The 21,160-nt window shown below is 39.6% G+C and overlaps 3 protein-coding genes and 1 long non-coding RNA gene across 6 annotated transcripts; all 4 read right to left on the minus strand.

Moving 5' to 3' along the window:
- Positions 1-393: 393 nt before the first annotated feature.
- Positions 394-6,611, minus strand: LOC103455491 (coatomer subunit alpha-1). Its single transcript, XM_008395079.4, has 5 exons — positions 6,314-6,611; positions 5,919-6,144; positions 4,741-5,235; positions 1,486-4,516; positions 394-677 (listed from the first exon to the last, which is right to left on the minus strand). Exons 2-4 carry the CDS (start codon positions 6,124-6,126, stop codon positions 1,563-1,565), a joined length of 3,657 nt encoding a protein of 1,218 aa, XP_008393301.2. The 5' UTR covers positions 6,127-6,144; positions 6,314-6,611; the 3' UTR covers positions 394-677; positions 1,486-1,562.
- Positions 6,612-7,316: 705 nt separating this feature from the next.
- LOC103455492 (serine/threonine-protein phosphatase 2A 65 kDa regulatory subunit A beta isoform-like) lies at positions 7,317-12,251 on the minus strand. Of its 2 annotated transcripts, XM_070812414.1 has the most exons (13): positions 11,904-12,251; positions 11,037-11,454; positions 10,477-10,723; positions 10,238-10,350; positions 9,992-10,071; positions 9,684-9,825; positions 9,492-9,572; positions 9,287-9,391; positions 8,620-8,802; positions 8,223-8,315; positions 7,892-8,031; positions 7,742-7,808; positions 7,317-7,621 (listed from the first exon to the last, which is right to left on the minus strand). In XM_070812414.1, the coding sequence occupies exons 2-13, from the start codon at positions 11,427-11,429 to the stop codon at positions 7,502-7,504; spliced, it is 1,764 nt and encodes a 587-aa protein (XP_070668515.1). In that variant the 5' UTR covers positions 11,430-11,454; positions 11,904-12,251; the 3' UTR covers positions 7,317-7,501. The 2 variants fall into 2 exon arrangements, with proteins under 2 accessions (XP_070668515.1, XP_070668516.1); XM_070812415.1 differs by lacking the exon at positions 11,037-11,454 and having other exon boundaries at positions 11,904-12,031.
- Positions 12,252-12,354: 103 nt separating this feature from the next.
- On the minus strand, positions 12,355-16,309 carry LOC103431220 (aluminum-activated malate transporter 9). 2 transcript variants are annotated; one of them, XM_008369357.4, is made up of 6 exons: positions 15,724-16,309; positions 15,026-15,163; positions 14,622-14,891; positions 14,378-14,514; positions 14,134-14,280; positions 12,355-13,530 (listed from the first exon to the last, which is right to left on the minus strand). In XM_008369357.4, exons 1-6 carry the CDS (start codon positions 16,097-16,099, stop codon positions 12,805-12,807), a joined length of 1,794 nt encoding a protein of 597 aa, XP_008367579.2. In that variant the 5' UTR covers positions 16,100-16,309; the 3' UTR covers positions 12,355-12,804. The 2 variants fall into 2 exon arrangements, with proteins under 2 accessions (XP_008367579.2, XP_017186658.2); XM_017331169.3 differs by lacking the exon at positions 15,026-15,163 and having other exon boundaries at positions 15,724-16,275.
- An 850-nt stretch (positions 16,310-17,159) lies between these two features.
- Positions 17,160-18,365, minus strand: LOC103431219 (uncharacterized). Its single transcript, XR_011575582.1, has 3 exons — positions 18,123-18,365; positions 17,944-18,025; positions 17,160-17,653 (listed from the first exon to the last, which is right to left on the minus strand). It is a non-coding gene; the product is annotated as an uncharacterized lncRNA (long non-coding RNA).
- Positions 18,366-21,160: the final 2,795 nt, after the last annotated feature.

Below are 21,160 nucleotides of genomic sequence, written 5' to 3' on the forward strand. Positions count from 1 at the left end.
TTCATATAATAGGTAAGCCCTCCGACGCCTACCCAAAAATTATGGACCTATAACGTCCATTCGCCTAGGCAACAAAACCACCATCGTCCCCCAAGCCGGAGAGCTACTTTTGAAAACCCACGACACCGTTTTTGCTAGCCGCCCCAAATTCCAAGCCCGAGTACTTATCCGATGGTGCAAGGGGCATTGTCTTGACTGAACATGGATGCTATGCTATGTAAGAAAATCCTAGTAGCATTAGATGCTACGTAAGATATCTAAACTACTCTAATATACAAGACTAGGAGATTCGAATTTGGAAGCAAGAGGTGGGCGGGGCCAAGGCCCTGGCCACCCCCATCCACGTCAAAGTGGCAAATAAAATAAGTTCAAAGATGGCTTGTGCTAAAACAATAATCTTTCAAACACGATTACGATTTATATCATAAGAACAAACTGTAACTGTAATCCTGGACATTTAAAAGTAACTATACCTTCAAAAACTGCGAGCGCAAAGCGATACTCTGCTTTAATACTACATAACCATTTCAATCAAAACAAAATTTTGCTCAAAGTTCTAAGACTTGAATGTTGTCTAGGAGTAAATACACCATTGCATTTGCCTTCGGTCGGAAAAACAAAATATCACCAATGTTGCCAAAAATAGGACATCCTCCCCTTCTCTAGCTCGTCATCGTCTGCCAAAAACAGAAAAGAATGCACACGATTAAGTTTACGTTTTGAACTCTGAAGAATTATCAGTTTCGCTTTAGTATTATGGAATGACCACGGGAGAAAATTAATGTCGAAATATTGGTTTTGCATGAAAGCAATGTCAAGAGATAAAATAGCACACACGCCACAAGGAACACCTAGTGCAACATAAGTAGGCGGACTGCATAAATTACTGAAGTATCAGGAAAAACCCCGGTTGTGCAGAAAAGGACTGCACTCCTCTACATCTACCTTAAAATTAAGAAAAGGCAAAACAGAAGAGAACACACTACTTATTACAACACAACAGGATATAGCACCAGACCAACACCACAAACCAGCATATGAGAACCAAGTGTGATAAGCTGAAAATATCACGCATAAATTAGGGCTGGTTTGGTATTGTTGTGCTTTGAAAAAAAACTGCTTCTGCTGTGCTATGAGAATAAGCTCATTTTTGTTGCTTCACGTTTTCAACTTTTTTTCACCCAAAACTTTGAAAGTAAGCTGTTTTTAAGTGTTTACCAAACACCTTTTTGAGCTCAGCTTTTTTTTTTATACCCACTTTTTATGAAAGCACTACCAAACCAGTACTTAGTCCATGACCCTCTTACTAAACAAAGCAGCCAGACTAAACGAGACAAGAAAGGAGAAAAGGAGACATGAAACGGATACAACACAAATAAGGAGACGATTTTCACACACAATTTTAACACCATCAACTTTCATCAATGGATCCAAGAAATCACAAACAATCCGTTTGAAAGTTGAACTCTTTGTAATATTTCTTACCAATTAACTGACAGATTTGGTCAACTGATATGACCACTTCCGCTTCCAAAAGGATGAATCCTTAGTAGTGAGCTTGATTATCGAACCTGAGAAGGAGAACATAGCAACCCAGAAGCATCTGCCCCAACCACTGCAAGATCACAAACAGTACAGAACTGCCCTTCTTGAGTTGCCACAAACCGTGAGCTACAATATGGGCAGGAGACGTCCCTCTGTCCTCGGTAAATTGGTACATGTGTTGCCCCACAAATCACAAATGGGTTTCTGAAATCATAGTTCAGTTGAGATTTATCAGTCATATTCCTTTCTGCAGCCTGCAGCACTTGCCGGGCTTTCTTTGCTTGACTCTCATTGGTGGGGTTGGTTTCCAACAGCCGCCTGGCAAAGTTAGCTGCGGTGGCAATGTTCCCTGCCTTATAGCAAACAGTCAGTGCACTAATCAAGGCAAGCCGTAAGTGAGGCGTTTGAAGATTGCAGTGTGTGAAATAAGCTGCAAGCTCCTGCTCCCGTTTTGGATCATCTTTCGTTTCCCTTCTCTTCAGCTCAATTTGTAATCCCAAAACATACTCTTTGACTATTATAATTAACTCCTTGACTTCATCAACTTCCCTCCTAGAATCAACAACAATCAAAGGAATTGTGTGAAGAATGCTCAGAAAGATCTTAAGAGCGTCGGGGAGCTTCCCATTTGTGGTAGCCTTGTAACCAGCTTTCAGTTTCTCTTCCAACTGGGAAAAATTGAACACAAGTGCTGGTGGACCTCTCACATTCGGGGTAGCAGATTCATTCCACCCGCGCTCAACCGCCAGAGATATTACCGGAGCAGATGAAAAGGCACGTAGATAGCTGTGGCTGCCAGTGTGAAGATCAAGAAACATGGGTTTTAAAGGAACAAAGTTTTTGAATCCAAGTTGCCTTTCCAGTAAACGCATTGCAGTGTCAAAATTGCCAGCTGCTGCATGTTCAGCAGCAAGAGATGATCTCTGGATCCAAATCTGGTTTACAGGCATGCCAGTAGTTGGAGCAACAAAAGCCGATGAACTAGCATTTACAGAAGCCCTTGGTGTGTCAGCTTCAGGGGGGAGCTCCAAATCTTCAAGGTCCCATCCTTCCTCTTCCTCATGTCCTTCACCCATTTCCTCATCTTCTAATCCTGCAGTGGCATCTCCATTTTGCAAGCCAGCAACGTCAACCATGTCCAGCTCCTCACCCCAATCACCATCAACAGCTTCATCCTCTTCATCCACAACTCCCCTGCCAACATTATCCAATCCACCTTCAAAAATACCTCTCATGACTCTAAGAAGAGGCCAATCACCGCCACACATAATTGGGTTAGGGGGCATTAAAAGAGTGGGCACTTTCCCCTGCGGCAAAGTTGGAACATTTTCTCCCAACTCTGCAGATAGCCTTTCAGCAACATCATGTAGGCCATGAACTGAAGCTGTGATGTAAGCAAGGGGCAAGTGGCCAACATTCTCCAAGATCTTAATACGCTCCTTGACATTACCTAGATACAGTGCATTGTGGAACTGACCCATGACATCATTCTTAACCTCAGCAATTTTCAGCATCTTGGACAGTTTTTCCATATTACCAGTAATGAGATAAAGGAAAGATAGCCTCTCAAAATTTTTAGTCTTCTGGTAGGCATACTCCACGATACCCGCATTGCCTTGGCGAAGCGCCTCCACCCCCAACCTATACCAGTAGTCTTTTTCATCAATTGCTGTAGCGGATGCAACTGCAATTTGAATATTCCCACTCTCCAGAGCCAGATTGAATCTGGTTCTTTCATCTTTCACAAAATGGAGAGCAACTTCAGGGAACCCCTTCTGTTGCAGGTAAGCAATCATTGCCTGCCCACATAGCTGTGAGTTCCTTATCATGCTCATTACATGGTCATATCTCTTCTTCAATAGGGATAGCTTGAAAATGTATTCCGTAGCATCAATAATTATGGCCCTGTTTCTCCCATCCCGATCCAAGCAAGAGATAGTATTTCCAGAAACCTTCGTAATGTAAATGGGAACATCTAGGGTTCTGATTATTCCACTGTCTCCATTAGGGAGGCAATATTTTATGTGATTTAGAGTTGTGTAAATGAAAACACCATTGTCATCCCAGCCACCACTCTTTACACGAATTGTCTCATGAAGAGTGCACTGGTGCACAAGCTTCTTGCTGGCAATGATAATGGCATGCTTGCTGAGCAAGGCAACGCTTTCCATGTCATTGGACCAAACAACATACTTGATGAAGGGGGTTTGAAGTTCACCAAGAATAATCTTCTGCTGCAGATCAAATATAACCACTTTGTCTTCAACTCTACACAGCAAATTATTTGTTCCAGCATAGAATATGGCATCAGCAGCAAAAGGAAGGGGTATCTGTTTACCAGCCTCATTTGCCATATTCTTAATCAAGACTTGGTTTTTGCTTTTGTCAAGCACAGCGAATCTATTCCGTGCAATAAACACAGCTGAACCTCCAACACCTCTCTTTGCATCTTGCAGACTATCACCCCTACTCATGCTGTCTTTGGGTATCATATACAATTCGTAAGATCCCCCATCCAAGTCTGAGGAAATAAGAACTGCATTTTCTGTAGGACTGTACGAAACAGTCCTTGGACTTTGATTTAAAGTGGTGGAACCAGGGCGTCGAATGGGAATAACTTGTGTGTCTCTTTGGGTTGAAAATTCATAGTACCGCAAAAAGCGATCTCTAGCATAGAACAGAGAATTACCACTCACTGCAAAGGCTGGTCGTTCCCTCTCTAGCTTAAATACGATCATGCCACTGTCATGACCAGCTGCCAACAGATTCATTTCAGGGTGAGATGAAAGAATCCAAAAACGGTCATGCTCTCTTCGGAAAGTTTGAATGCCGGTCCGCTTTGTTACATCCCAGACACGTATACTTTTGTCCTCTGAGTTAGATACAATTATGTCCTGTTTGGCATGAAACATGACACATGAAACATTATTCATGTGCCCTCTCAAGGTATCCACTTCCCAAGCCTTTGTATCTGAATACAAAATGAACAGATTGAATCAGTAACTCAAACCAGTCTATCTCCTACACAATCGAAATATTATTCAGAAGCACTATAATCTTCTGAGGACTAAAAAACTGTAAGTAACCAAAGCTTTGCCTCTGTATTACAAATGAACAAAATTTGAATTAATAAGGTGTCTTCCCCAAACAGAGCAAGCAAATAAACATTGACAAGGAAAGTAATTATTATGATACCATTCATCCGCCACAATTTAACTTGGCGATCATCTGCTCCTGAGACAATCAGAGGCAGGTTGGGGTGGAATGAAGCCCAATTGACACCACGATCATGCCCTTCCAAGACATACTTAACAACAGCATCAACACCGCCAAAAAGATCTGTGTTCATCTGACTTAGTCGCAGAATGTCATCTGAGGGAGATACGGTCTTCTTTTTCAGGGAACCAATATCCCAAACACGGACAGTCTGATCTAGAGAGGCAGATACAACAAGGTCCTCCTTAGGATGGAATGAGGCACACATGACATAATGATTGTGCCCTGTCAACACTGAAATACAAGTACGTGACTGCCAGTTCCATATACGAATAGTCTGGTCATCGCTGGCACTCACAATCCATGGGTACTCATGGTGAAACTGCACCGTACGGATATAATCAAGGTGCCCGAGAAGAGTAAAAAGACACCTATGCATCTTATAGTTCCAAACTTTAATCTTATAATCATCCCCTGTAAAAATGCAACACAGCTAGATTAACACATGAACTGTACAATCTACACATCAGATGAATTTCTGATAAATACACGGAGAATAATCCCTTTCTCCAGGTGTGAATAGTAAATATAAATATCTTCCATGAGATAGTAACATTGGTAAAAAAACAACGGAGAAAAGAGATTGCATATTCTTCAATTTTTGTTTCACTATTAGTCCTTTCATTAGTTCTACTTTCCAACATCATAATCTTGCACTACTAGAACTCAAAGTGACAACAAATTCTCTCTCTAAATAATAACTCCGACATCATCATTCCTGAGAAGGTATTGGTAAAAACATTTCCATCTCAAAATCAATCTTGCAATTTGATAAACCTTGGCAACTTTCGGACATATACACTGCATAATTGCCAAGTGAAATAATCATAATTCGGTACTCCATCAATTTGGACTTTACAAATCATCCACTAGTAAAGCATTCCGGACAAGCACTCCGCTAAGTTTATGTCAATTTCAATTTTCTTCATAACAAATTCAAATTACGCTTTCAATTTCGTATTCACAGTTACCTTCAACCTATATATAATCAAACCATATACAAAAACTACTAAATCTAAATGCGAAAAACAAATGCACAATCAAATCCAAAAAAAAACTAAAACAAATTATTAATAATTCAGATATGAATTTGGTACCTCCAGACACAAAGAGGGGCTGAGATTTGTGGAAGTGGACGCCGCGAACAGGCCCATCGTGCTCGTCGAATCGATCAATGAGCGTCCCCATACGGTAGTCCCATAGCTGGATCACACCACTGTGAAGACTCGCGAGGATCCACGGCCTCTTAGTGTGGAAGCTCAACCCCTTCACTCTGTTACTCTTCGTTTCAAACTTGGTCAACATCCTTCACCACCGCGATCACTGCACCCAATCGAATCGCATCAAAAAAAAAAACGAAAAGATAACTAGATTCAATTTTCCCGCAGTTTCTCGGCAACCAAACAGACCACAAATTCATCAAAACGCAAAATCTAGAGAGCAAAATTGGGAAGAGATCTGACTCGTAACCCTAATTGCAAGAGAATCGTACCTTAGATCCGATCAGTGAGTAAGGGGATCCGGATTTCTCACTAATGCATCCAAAACTTACCTCCAGAGCTCGATGTATGTTTTGTATCTATAGAGAGAGAAAGAGGAGAGAGAGAGAGAGAGATGGTGTGTTAAATTTAGATCAAGAGGACGAATTTTATTTTATTTTGATAATTCTTGTTCTGGGTGACTGTAGTCGTCAGATTGGAATTGGACGGACGTGATCGAATGGAATTGCGTCACCAGAGTGTTAGGCGAGATGGCGATGACCGTATGATCGGGATGGAAGTGATTAAGTCGAAGTGCGTCACCAGAGTGAGCAATTGACTTAGCGTTGCCAGATTGAACTTACTTTCCCAGGTTACCGGATTGAATTACAATTTCCGCAAGGTTTTTACCACGGAAAAAAACTTTAACGGAATAACTAAATTGATTTGTGCGACACAATTTTAAAAATTAGATTGACCAATTTGCTATTTTAAAGACTATTTTATTTAAAATGTCAATTTCAGAGATCAACTATGACAAAAACCTTTTCGCAAAATATACCATATTCCTTGAAAAATTTGGAAATTACAATCCAATTCTTAATTTCCAAAAAAAAAAACCTTCTGTTGGGACTTTAAACTGAAATTCAAAAAGCTAATGACTTTTCGGTAAAACAACCATGTTTATACATCCTGATGCAAATTCGAACCTTACCGATTCTCCTCCCCCTGCAACCAACTGTTAACCTACTTAATATGAGTCGTCGGAGTTGGTCTTCATGGATGTTTTTTTCATTGATGTTCGGGTTGATCAACCAACAAAACTCCTTGGTGAGATTTGTCTTCGGAGCGGGGTTTCCAAAACACTTGACGTGTGAAACGATACTATGGTAGCTGTCTAACCATTATCTCCAAGCCAATGGGTTTGCTAACACCGTTTCTCTTGTTCCCGAAGGAAACGAAGGCGATTCATCGGAACCCAGCAGAGAGGCAAAAAAACTAAATTCCAACGCCACATTTGGATACAACAACATTACTAACACTGATTCGAACAAATGTACCATAAAGAATCAAAATCATGGCAAATCGTTGAGCGTACGAAAATAACCTCTGCGTCTCAAGAGGGTAAAGAAAAGATACATCTGAATTTCGTGGTTCACAAAAAGGAAAAGTAAACAAGACGGAAACTAAGGACTACCTCGCTAGCGAGACATCATGACCTGTTCGCTTGACTGAAGGGCTTGGCTAGCAAAGGACCTTACATCAACGTCGGGATCCTCACTAAGCTCAAGCAAACAAGGACAAATAGTTTTCTCCACCACCTGTGCAAAGCGTGTTATGCATAAGTCCTTTCACTGCTTTAACTCGATTTCAGTATTGTATTTTGAAAATTATGCTCCTTTGCGTAAGGACTATCAAATGAAAAGATCTCTATTACTTACCGACTGATCAACTATCGGAATAATCGACTGCAACACCTTAGCCACATTGAACTTGATGTTTGGTACCCTACAAGAAGAAATTCTCAGCCCTACAGTGCAAACTAAATCAAACAAAAAGCATAGTTTAACTTAAAAGCTTCTAATCTATACCTGTCTTTTGATGCAGTGACTATCACCGGTACAAGCCTGGAACAAGTGAGTTCTGATCCCAAAACAGGGGCAAGTAGGGAAATGGCATGTAGAATGGTCATCCGATACAAATAGTGGGGGTTGCTTATCATTTCCAAAACCTGTCAAGAGATTTCCAATTTCAACTGTTTATGTACCATGTCAAAAGTTTTTAGAATTCGAAAGAACACTATCCAATGATCCAGTCCCTTAACAAGGCTGGGTACGATAACTATGTTTAGTAATATGTGACTATAGCTTAGACATAACCACATCTAATCTTTTCAGAAAAAGGAAAGGAAAGAAAGAAAACCTGTGGAACTATATGCTGCATTGCCCATTCGGGGCCGAATTCTTCTGCAAGGCGCTTCACATTATTAGCAGCTGCATCACGTATTGAGTAAACCTACCATCATCAGAAATATTGTCAGTAAAATGCATCTAAAACGAGGCAATACTGCATCACCGAATACTACAATTTATACATTTTGAAATCACACCACCTGTCAACCACCCAGAAAAAAGGATCCTAGGTTTTTACTTGATTAACAAGTAAACCATTATAGGCAGCAAATTCATTGTTTATGATGATGGAAAAGAAACAAAAAACCATAAACATCACTCCTTTTCTTGTTCTTTTTGCTTTTCTGAGCCAAGAGATAAACATGACATATCGAAACATCAATACTCAAACCAGAAGCCGAACTAACCTTATCATTTAACCACTGCATGCAGAGAGAGCCAAGCTTATCATCAAAAAACTCAACACCCAACTGACTTGCCAATAAAGGAATGTATTCTATTATCGCAAGCCGAACCCTCCAATGTCTATCCTCTGCAAGTTCAACAATTGCCGGCAACAAAGACTGGGACAGCATATCAATCCCAATTACCTGCATCACCAAGTAATATCAACATGACTTATTCAAATTCAATACGAAAACTTTAACTAATTTACTTAATGTTAATGAATAGGATTTCAGAATTTAAAAGCGTTTCTTGGTCTCTTAAACCGGAAAACTTCAACAAGAGTTGCTCATGCTTATACTATCACTATGTTCCTTTGCAAGTGCTAAAATTTCCTTATCAGATCATCATTACTGTCTGTAAAAGTAAAAATTTAGCACCATACTGCAAAAGCTTTTTCTGATTCACCAACATTGCTTCAGCACAAATCTTAGCTATATTTCACATAAAAGCAGTATGCTACTAAACAGGTCTACCTTCCTCGAGAATCCAGAACAAAATTGAATACCACATAGTCCAACCACCAGATATAAGTATGTACATTATAAAAAATCTCATGCTTAACCACCAGTTCGACACGCACAGAAAAAAGAATATGTAAACATACAGAAAGAAAAACTTGTGACAAACCTCGTTGACTTGATCAAGCTTGCTAATAATATTCAATCGCACATCAGGAAACTCGTCTTTTAGAAGAGAAAGAAAAATAGGCAGCAGCTGCTCTATAGTTGCATCCTGCAGACACCAAAGAAAGTAATAATCATATAATGAGAGGGAGAAAAATTAGCTTCAAAGTAAGAATTTGAATTAAATAACAGCCCCAAAATTTTCTTGCCTTTCCTAAAACTTGTGCCATTCCCATTATTACTGAAGCCAATGCAGAACGAACATGCTGGGAAGAATCTGTCGACAATTCCTATGGCAGGCAAACATAGTAAGTAAAAGCATAACAGTATTTAGAATTGCCTAAAAACTACAACAAACTTCTTAGGGAAAGTATAACCATAGGTTAAGTGAGATGTGCAACCTTTACGAAAGGAAGGATCTGCTGAATGGCAAGTTCTGGATTCACAATTCGGCAAAACTTAGTTACTTTTCCTGCAGCAGCTATTCGTACTTCAGCCTCATTATCCCGAAGAAGCCGAACGTATGCAGGCACCAGGTCCGACCTAATATATTACAACATCACCACACTCATCAATTAGAACCCAACTAAGTAGGTAGAGAGAGAGAGAGAGAGAGAAACAACTGATTCACAGTTACAGAATTACAATATCCTAATTCAAGTAAAACAGTATTCACGATAGGAGCCAAGCCACAAAATAAAACGACTACCTTGTAGCTTCTGGACCAACAGCTTCACAAAGCTCATATAATTGATTTGCAACCATGTATCGAACACGCCAAGACTTATCCTGGTCACAAGAACAAGAATGACGAGAAATAATCAACCATTGCAATTCATGTAATTCAGAAGGTTGAGTTGCATTTTAGAAAACACAAAGCAACATGATAAACATAAATAAAGAATAACGATTTCTCATTACAGCATGCAATTTTAACACTCAAAATATGATATACCTGTGAAAAGTTAACAATGACAGGAAGAATATGGGCCACACAATCTTGAGGCTCCAACAACTTCCCAAGAGCTGCAAAACCCTCCACGGCCAATAACCGAACAGAATCCTGATCTGAAAACAAGATTCATCAGGGGCAAGTTCATACTTAATACCAATGCTAAGATTAATAGTCTTTAATCATAAGATAATACTACAGTGGATGATAATAAAATATTATACGAGTGACAAGAGACACACCATCCTGCGTCAAATCCTCAAATATAGACATTATGTCAGCCTTGAGGTGCACAGCTTCTACAGTCCCAGCAAATTTTCCCAGGTTACTTGCAGCAGATCTCCTAACCATGGGCATGTCATCTTGGCACAGTTGACTGTATGTCGTTCGTAGTTCAGTTTTTAAAGTTTCTGGTGCACTAGTATAAGCAATATGAAACAAACCACAGGATGAAACTCGGGCTGTAAACCACTCGCCAGCAGCTAGTCTCTGTATTTAAAATGATATATGAAGAAAAGGAACAGTCATTCCAATGCACCAAGGTATAGAGCATTCTCATAGGGATAACATGAACAAAATATAAGTTCTAGTGGTTTTTGTGAATAATTATTTATTATGAACTGGGAAGAAAAGAAAAGAAATAACGGAACTTTAACCTACTACCATGGCATTATATATACCCTCCACAAACCAATACATGGGAAATCCAGATCGAACCACAAGATACTGTGTCCAGAATGAAAGCTTAATGAGAAGGCAAAAAACTACAAATAAATAATGGAAGAGGATCAGATCATCTGACCTTAACCAAAGGAATGAAGTATTCAACCAAGTCCTTTTCTCTCATCTGCCCCCCAATTTTACACAACGAATCCACCGCCTTATCCCTCACACATGTTTCCTCAACAGTGCAGAGTGTTTCCAAAGGCGGAAGCAGAATGTTGGCATGCTCCACACCACCTACATAGGGGATGAACACCCCCAACTCTTCCGCCATTGCCAGAAGCACTTCATCATCATCATCGTTGTTCTCACTGAGGAAAGGAATCAGTTCCTTCCTGGTCCTCTCTTCTCCCAGCGCACGGGCAATCGTGGAAAGCCTCCGGATTGAGTTCAACCGGAGCTGAATGTCTTCATTCTTAAGCTCGTCAATTAAAACCGCAATCGGGTATAAACGTTCATCAACCATAGCCATATTTTTCCACAAATTATGCCACTAACTGAATTCAAAACACAAATTCCCAAAAAGCTTCAGAAAAACCCACTTCTGTATCAAACACACATACATGTATATAACAATTTTTCGATTGTTTTCGACTTTTCACCCAACTTTTAATCCCTAATCGGTACAAATTCCGTAACTTTACTTCAATTAAAATCAATGGACCGTAAATTCAATTAAGCGATGCTTAGCCAAAAATAGAAACAAATTCCAATCGATTTCCAACCAGATCCATAGAAATAGTTCGTAATTAGAAGAATTTAATTACTTTTAAGAGTAAAAAAATCAAATGATATCGGAAAGGAAAAATCGATGCGTGAAATTAATCAAAGAAAAAAAATAATCAATCAAGTACACGAAAATATACAGCGCAAACAAGAACACCAAGAGGGGAGAGAGAGAGAGAGAGAGAGAGAGAGAGAGAGAGAGAGAGAGAGAGAAGGTTACCTGAGGGCTTTGTTTGCAGAGCTTCGATCTAGAAGGAGACAGTGGTGGAAATGGGACAGATCTTTTGGGTTGAGAAACCAGAAGGAGAGAGAAAGCGAGGAGAGAGAGAGATACGATTAGTTTTTTAATTATCCGTCAAAATCGGGGATTTTTCTTCTTCTTCTTTTTTTTTTTTGGACCAAACATCGTACAGTCGGATCCTGCCCGACCGGAGTGGATTCACATATTTTCTTTCAGTCCGGTTCGATTGGTTCTATTTGGTTTAGGCCTTGAACGTATGAAGCTCAAGCTTAAAACTTTTTCTTCGTCCGAATCACCACTCAATACTATGGTCCAGTTCAAATATCCATCCTATAACAACCGTTTTTTTTTTATATGACACCGTCTACTTACTAGAAACGAGAGAAGTCATGAGTCGCCTTAGCTATATATCAAGAAGAGAATATTGAAATAACTTCAGCAATACACACATATATATATATATATATAATCGTTCACGATACAGGGTCGTTACAGGGCCTAATAAAAAGTTTGAAACTCCGAATTATCTTAATCTTACAATTTGGTGGAGCAAAAACCAAAACTACCAACATCAATATGCAGTGTTGGTCGGAAAACAACAATTTCATATCCATTGTCATCATCCCCTAATGCTCTGAGTAATCTTAACGTTAGCCTGCAGATTATCCGTCCCCTACCCGCGGAGGTATTCACCATCTCCGCGTTTATATGCTTATTTTGTCAACCAAATAGAGAAAACTTTACCTGCCATCGTTAAATAAGAAAGCCGACAGCTCTTGTGAGTGATGACAGCAGCAGAAGAAATCAGTGCCGTTGTATTGTAGAACTGAACTAGCAGCAGGATCTCGATAAAGTGGAATGGTATTGCCGTATGCTGATTTCAGGATTTCAGACGATTGAACAATCTGGTCCAAAACCTTCCGCGAGGTGGCTGTAATACTTCTGGTGGTTCGATAGATTCCTTGAAATGTGCTTTCTCACTTAATTCTTGAAACGCGTCAACAAGATTTTGAAGCCTTGCAACAAACTCTATCAACAGGGATGTAAATGTGGCTAACGACAATTGACTAGCATTTTCATAGGTGTTGGATTCCTCCGCTGCTGGCGGTTCATCACCCTTGAATTTAAGTCCTGCAGGCCATGAAATCTGTTTCATGAACATGCTTCCTGAGGAAACACCTGCAGGCAAATTCGAGTGGTTGACATCAGTTGTTACTGAGCCCGTGCCATTTGACTTCGGGGGCATCTGGCTATCCCAACTTTGTGGCACAGGAAAAGATCTGAGATCAAGTACAGCTTCACTAAGGGACTTGTATTCCCGGAAATAATTTTCGTCATCATCCGCATTCAACAAGTCTTGAGGTTCTCCCAGCTCCTTTGGCCGGCTTCCAATCTCCCAGCTTTCTGAATTAACAAGCAGGTATGACTTCTGGTCAACTTTCTTTTGTAAGTCTTCTGCAGCCTCATGCACTTCATTGAGTATATCTATGGGACCTATTTTCTCCATCGTTTTCAGTTTGTTTCCAAGTTCACGTAACACTTTAGCGCCTTCGCATCCCACCCTTTGAAGCTCCCTACGAAATACTTCTCTTCGCTCAGCAGGAGCCTACATACACAAATATTGGATGTTCAGTAAACAGACACTATAACATTTCAAATTAAGAAAACAGAAATAGAAACAGATAATTCAGGAAAAAACTATAAATCATGAAGAAGTTATAGGTGCATGAGCATAAAACAAGATACAACACAAATACAGTATTATTACCCCACTCAAATAGATCATTCGACGGGACTTCTTCAATACCAAAACACCAGAGATGTTTTGGCAGGAAAAACCTTCCCATGCATGATAATGAACATGCCATGGATACCATGACTACCAGTACTGAATGAGCTTCCTCGTGATTCACGAGTATGAGGGAAAACTAAATTATGGTAATCTACGCGCAATTCATATTAAGGAGCAAAGGTAATCAAGAGGATAATATTTACGCAACAAACAAATCTATGAACACCAGCAGATGTGGGAAAGAAATTACATGCTCTCAAACAAACATAATTAACGATAAATTAGAAGGATCTGCCTTTCGAATGAGTAAATTGTCATGCTACATCAAAGCATCTTTAGAAGCACAGATAAATGAAGAAAACAATACTACATCTTTGTTATTAATAGCCTCGCAATGTAGTTGGATATAGTTAGTACCTGTATTTCAGAAAGTATACATCCATGCAATGCCATGACCATAAAAGCACAATGCCTCAGTGCACCACCCACTTTTACATAGTTCTTCCATGGATATCTAAGCATTCTGTATCGACCATGCGGTGGCTCCCAGATAGCGAATCCCATCTTCAAACAAAAAAATCGAGTTTAAAACAAAAATAAAACCAGAAAATCTGCTAATGCCGTGAAGTCCTAATCACCATCATATTGCAATGAAAAATACCAGAGCGTCCTCTTGGCTTGTAGATTCCACAGCAGATCTGTAGCCACTATAGAGTGGATCATCAGAAGCTTGATATGTAAGAATCTTGGAAGGGACCCTCTCATATTCAACGCAATTAAGGTAATTGTTAACCACACCTAAAAATGATGGTCAACAAACGAAATTGGTAATGACAAAACTGGGTTTGGAGTAACAGAAAAAAGTGTACAATGTCAAACAAATTCAATGTCAATAGTAAACGAACCTTCCAATGATTTTGCAACACCCAGGAAATTTTTTACCACCAAGTTGTGCAGATCCTCACCAGCCCAGATGGGGAAAATGCATATATTTACTCCCAAACCAACACCAGCACCCAGTGCAATAAGCAAGAATCGAGATACAGCCGTATGAAGAAATTCCCTTGTCCGATACCCAGACACCATGATGAAACAAAATGTCAACAAGAACACCCGAAACCCATATTCATAAGGCTTCATTGTCGGGTATAGCTTCGCGTAAGTTGCAAGAAATCCTAGCAACCACATAACATGTCAAGAAAATGAAAATCAAATAAAAAGAAACCAACCAGCAAGTCTAGCATATAGTTGAACTTTTCAATGACATTACTAAAAACAAACAATAAATACACCGGTTCCAAATCCAGACCTACGATAAAGATGCTAGCGAAAATAACAGCTTCTTCCCACTCTCCAGCCAGCCCACATAAGTTTGCCACAGCCAAAGCCAGGCCTCCAGCCGATAACGTCCCCAACCCGCGGTTAAATCCTTTGCTCAGAGTCGCTCCTGCTCAAGAACACGTATTGCATTGTAAAAGAAATGCACTTCGAATTCTAGCCAAGAACAAATTCGAGTCAAAGGTCCAACACTACCAAAAAGAATTGACCTTTCAAACTATCATTACCAATTTTCAACTTTCGTGACCAAAAACTATAGCTTCACTTCATTATTATAATCATGAGCTCCATGCTTTTTCCAGTTCCCTTCATTTACATTCCACTTTATTAAATTCAGCACATTAAAGTTCGTTTCTTTCCACATTAAATAAACAAGTTTACAAACAAAGAACTCGAATTCTGCAAAAAAAATCAAAAGTAATATCCAATAAAAACAGAGATACCCAAAAGGAATAGCTCAAGGAAGTTGAGGTCGCACCATAAAACCAAGTGATAAAGCGAGGCTAGCCTAATTTCTTATAAACACATACAAGGTCCCGCCTATCTCCGATGTGGGATTCATACTCACAGCACACACGTGCAATCAAATTTGACGAAGACCCAGAAGACAAAATTGCTAAATAAACGCGAAAACGAAGAGAATGGATCCAAATAAAGACAGCAATTTACCTATGCTGAACTCGAACACCACCACAACGGTAAGAATTGCCCAGACGGAGTAGCGGCTGAGCTGCTTGAACGGCTCTTTGAGGAAGATGAGCAGCGAGACGATCATCAGCGCCAGACCCATCTTCCCCGCGAAGACGATCTTTCTCGGATCGGATTGACCCATCTGAACCGCCCGGCTCGAGACATGTTGCACGGTTCGGCACCAGCCGACGATTCGGTCGGAGACTGATCGGAAAGTGCAGCAGCGGGCAGACCCCGACGGCTCTTGCTCCTCGATGTGGACGAAACCGAGCTCGGAGTAGCCCTTCTGGACGGAGAGCAAGCGCTCTCTCTTCTCCTGGAAATTGTACTTGAAGGAACCCAATTTGGCTGCCATTTTTGTAGGGAGAGGGAAAGTGGAAAGCAGAGGGAATGGAAAGTACGAGCTCGCGTTTGTTGAACTCGGAGATCCGGATACGATTTTTATCGTTGGAACACGTTTCGTAATAACGTCGTAGTTCCTCGAACAGCAAAGAATTATTGCAGCAAAATGTATGGAGGAAATAATAATATTTGTTGTGGCCTATTTTTTTATAGAAAGAATCGTAAAATTTTAGGGATGTTGACTTTTATTTGTGTGTCTTTATTTATAATAAATTATGAGGATAGATAAATTTGTTATTCAAGTAATACAAATCTTAATACGACATAATCACTAGCCTAAATAGTAAACCAAATCAAATTCAGACAATCGCACTTGTATTAGAATTTAAATAATAACAGTAAGATATATTAATTTTACGTCACTCAAATTGAATATCATTACTTGTGAAATAGAATGAGAAAGTTAAATTTGAACAATCTGTTAAGTTGAATTTCATTTAATTCACACCTCAAAACTCAAAATCACCAAATTAAACTTATCAAGTAAAATATTCAAATTTGCCATGAAAATTCTCTAAACAACGAAGCCAAACAAATCGTTATAAACCCTATGAGAGTTTTTGGGGTTCAAAGTTCAAACACACTTCCCTAATAAAAAAGGTTAACTTTGCCTAGGCCTTTTCACGAGTTTATCACGTGACAAAAACTTTAACTTAATTTGGTTAATTTAACAGATTATTCTTCATTGAAATCTTAAACAAATTGCAAGATTTCAAGCACTAAGCAAGTAAACTATCTTTTTTGCTAAACCCACAACGCATTCCCTTGAAAAAAAGCCCACTTACATTAAAAGCTATATGAATCCTTAAGTCGAAGATTAAATGAAATCACATGGATAATAAGTGTACTTTGGCCTAAAAGAAAAGTACTCAGTCTCTCAATACAAATAATATCATATGCACTTAACTTGAAGTGAAAGTAATGAACACCAAACTTGAACATCCTCTCTAACCTCAAATTAAAATACACAGAAACATAAAGTAATACAAGTTATCCTGCTCACTCCAACTCCGTAAAGAAAGATGATTCCAACAGTTTTTTTTTTTTTTTAAGTAAATCGATATTTTTACATTAAGAGAAGAGGGAGTTCGGCTAATCCACATAATTGAATCCGTCATCCACGAGATTCGAACCTAAAAACTCCCACTCCCAATGAAGATGAATACCACCAGACGGTAGTACTGAGTGGCCTTACAACAGTTTTAATTACAAATTAATCAGGAGAGTCGAGATTAATGATGTGATTCTATACAAAAAGTTTCAACTTGGTTAGGGTATGATATGACATTATCCCAAGGCCTGATCAAAGGCGTATGCGGCGCCTGATCTTGAAGGTTTTCTTGATCGTTGGTGGCGGTGTTACTGTTGTCCATAAGCTCTTGTATTTCTAGTATCTCAACCCTGCGATTCGTCTTCTTCCTTATCTTGATCGCCACGTCCTGTGGGATAAATCTGCCGCACACACTCACCCTGCACTCCTTCTTCTCTATCAAATGAGTCTCCAACTCTGCGCAACAAAAACAGTTCTTTTAAAGGATAATAATGGATTAAGGGAGTCGAGTTACACATAAGAGACTTGATAATTGGTCTACTATATATAGTAGTCATATTCTCTAAACCCGCACAAAACAGTCAGAAACAACCAAGACATCAACAATCAAATTATACATATTTGTGTACGAGTGTGATGAATTTTGGAGTATATTTTTTTTTTCTTCAATTGATATTATAACTTAATTAACTCTAGCCAACTTTGCTAAGCCAAGTTTAGAGATTACAGAAAATAAGTGTTCTCACCTCGCATATCAAGAATTGCTCTCCTTACTTTTCTGTAACAACCATTGCAGTCCATATGGATTCGCATCAGCATGTAGCAGAACTAAACATGCATGGTCAACATAAGATCACACAGATGGTAACTAAGTTTAGATACTAATAAAGTTCTGACCCCAAAAGAAATATCAATTGAAGCGTACCTTGTCTGTCATTAAATCGTAATGAGAGAGAGAGATGTGTACTGTTACTGCTGAATCCAAAACTGTCGAATGGACGAAGAAAAATGATGATATTATAAGGCAATGATGCAATGTGATAATATAGAAAACGAAAAAGGATCAATCATCAATGGAAGTACGTATTATGAGCTGGTTATATTGATTCTGTTGATTCATTAATTCATGACTGTTCATCTTGGAATCCGATTCTTCCCACGCAAAGATATTTATATGCGCGTATGTGTGTGTATATATATAGGCTGGCAATGTGGTTAGATTTTTTCATTATATTCTTGACTTCCTTGCGTTGTTTTTGTACTTCTCACATGCACTAAGCTTAAGCATAATTACTTTCTTGCTTTTAGAGCCGCAAATAATTATATATGCCATTAGAAAAGCATCACCTTTCTTTTTTTGAGTAGATCGACATTTTTACATTAGAGAGATGAAGAGTTCGGCTAAATCACACAATAGCAACCTAATTTGGTATCGAATTCGTGAATCGAACCTAAGACGTCTCACTTCCAAGTAAAGAGGAATATCACCGGACCATAGTACTAAGTGGCAAAATCTTTACCTTTCTGAATCCACCTTTTTAACAAATGCATGGTAAATGCTTTAATCCAGGTGAAAATATGGAAAGGTAAGTTGACTCTAATTAAAGACTTCTTTTTGCGATTTGCAAATTCTCTCTTTACCATTTTCTTGCCTTTGGAACTAAGGAAAGGCCAATGTAAGAAATGGCTGTATAGGCTTGTTTTTCAACGTAATCATAATGATGCTTTTGAGTTGATAACTAATTGTGTTAAAAATTTCAAGGCTGCTTGTAGGGAACAAATCAAAGAATTAGTAGTTTTGTTTCCACCGAAAATGGAAATGGCCAAGGTTTATTATGAACTCATAATTATAATCTAAAGATCGAGTCGGTTTCATGATTATAAGTTCATATCGTATCAAATTAGACTCAAAATATATATACACATTCTAATTATGAGCAACTGTATTGGAGCCTATTTTAATAGGTACCATACTGTTAAAATATGGAACGGCTAGGGTTTGTAGAATGCTAGGGCTGTGTTGTTGATCTTGGAGAATCCCGAATATTTTCTTATTCATATAATCTGTACAGATATACAAGATTTATACAAAGCAAAATCATCTATTCTAGGAAGTCAACTCTAAGAGATCAATACATGATTTACATCCCTACAATCAAGGAACTAAATATCCTGAATGATATTGCCATCTAATACTCCCCCTCAAGGTGGAGTGTGAATGTCAAGAACACCCATCTTGCCAAGAAGAGATTGAAACGCAGCTTGCCCTAATGGTTTGGTGAAAATGTCGGCTAGTTGCTGTCCAGTAGGGATGTAGGCAGTCGTAATAATCCCAGATTGAATCCATTCACGAACAACGTGACAATCGATTTCTATATGCTTGGTACGCTCATGAAAAACCAGGTTAGCTGCTATATGGAAGGCAGCTTGGTTATCACAGTATAATTTGGCCGGTCCATGGTGATCAACACGTAAGTCAGCTAACAAAACCTTCATCCATGTAAGTTCACATGTGGCTGAGGCCATGGCCCGATACTCGACTTCGACCGAGGATCTTGAGACAGTAGACTGTTTCTTGGTCTTCCACGACACTAGTGCACCTCCAAGGAATATGCAATAACCCGTAACGGATCTTCGTGTGATTGGACATCGAGCCCAACTAGCGTCACAATAACCCCTCAATATTAAATTTCCCTTGGAGGGAAAAAGGAGACCTTGTCCAGGCGCCTCCTTCAAATAACGAAGAAGACGGTGAACCGCGTCGAGATGAGGCTTTCTCGGTTGTTGCATAAACTGACTGAGGATATGAACTGAATATGGAATCTTTGCTCTAGTGATTGTGAGATAAATGAGTTTCCCAACAAGTCTTCTATACTGCGAAGCATTGCGGATAAGATGTCCTTCCGTTGGGGATAGTTTCAAGTGTTCTTCCATGGGAAATTTTGCAGGTTTTGCACCCAGTAAGCCAGCCTCATCAAGTATGTCAAGTGTGTATTTTCGTTGGGAGATTGAAATCCCTTGAGAGGACCGAGCTACCTCCACGCCAAGGAAATATTTTAAGTGTCCAAGGTCCTTGATTCGAAAATGGGTGTGAAGGAAATGCTTAAGATCGTGGATGGCCACCTCATCGTTACTTGTGATGATCATGTCATCAACATAAATGAGTACAACAGTAAATGAGTGTCCACGCACCTTAGTAAATAGAGAGTAATCCGCCTTGGACAGTTGGTAACCGGCTTGGTGGATGGCTGTGGAAAATTTGTGGAACCAGGTGTGTGAAGCTTGCTTGAGTCCGTATAGGGATTTATTGAGTCGACAAACATTGTTCTCCCCCTGTCGACAAAGACCAGGAGGTAGGTGCATATAGATTTCTTCACATAGGTCACCATGAAGAAAGGCATTTTGGACGTCCAGTTGATGAACGCACCAATTGCGTACGGAGGCAACGGCGAGGAAGCAGCGCACTGTGATTAATTTGGCAAAGGGAGCGAAGGTTTCTTTGTAATCGATACCTTCTCGTTGTGTAAAACCTTTGGCAACAAGCCTAGCTTTGTAGCGCTCAATAGTACCATCAGAGTGGTACTTGATCTTGTAGACCCATTTGCAACCGATGGCGCGATGACCAGGAGGAAGGCGAGTGAGGGTCCATGTGTTTTGTTGATCAAGAGCAAGAAGTTCAGCGTCCATTGCAGCCCTTCAGTGAGGATCACTATGAGCCTGCTCAAAGGATGTGGGCTCGACTGTAGTGGTAATAGCACAAGCAAAGGAGCGATGCGAAGGAGAGAGGTGAGCATAAGAAACATAGTGAGATAAAGGATAGCGAGTACCTGACATGGAGGAGGACGAGGCGCTGGGGTGTTGGACATGATATAAATGGTACCCTTGAAGCCTTACGGAAGGCTTGGAGACGCGTCCAGAATGGCAAGGGGCAGGTGGCGGAGGAGTTGTGAGTGTGTCGGTTGG

Source organism: Malus domestica, chromosome 14 (assembly GCF_042453785.1).
Source record: "Malus domestica chromosome 14, GDT2T_hap1".
Classification (NCBI taxonomy): domain Eukaryota; kingdom Viridiplantae; phylum Streptophyta; class Magnoliopsida; order Rosales; family Rosaceae; genus Malus; species Malus domestica.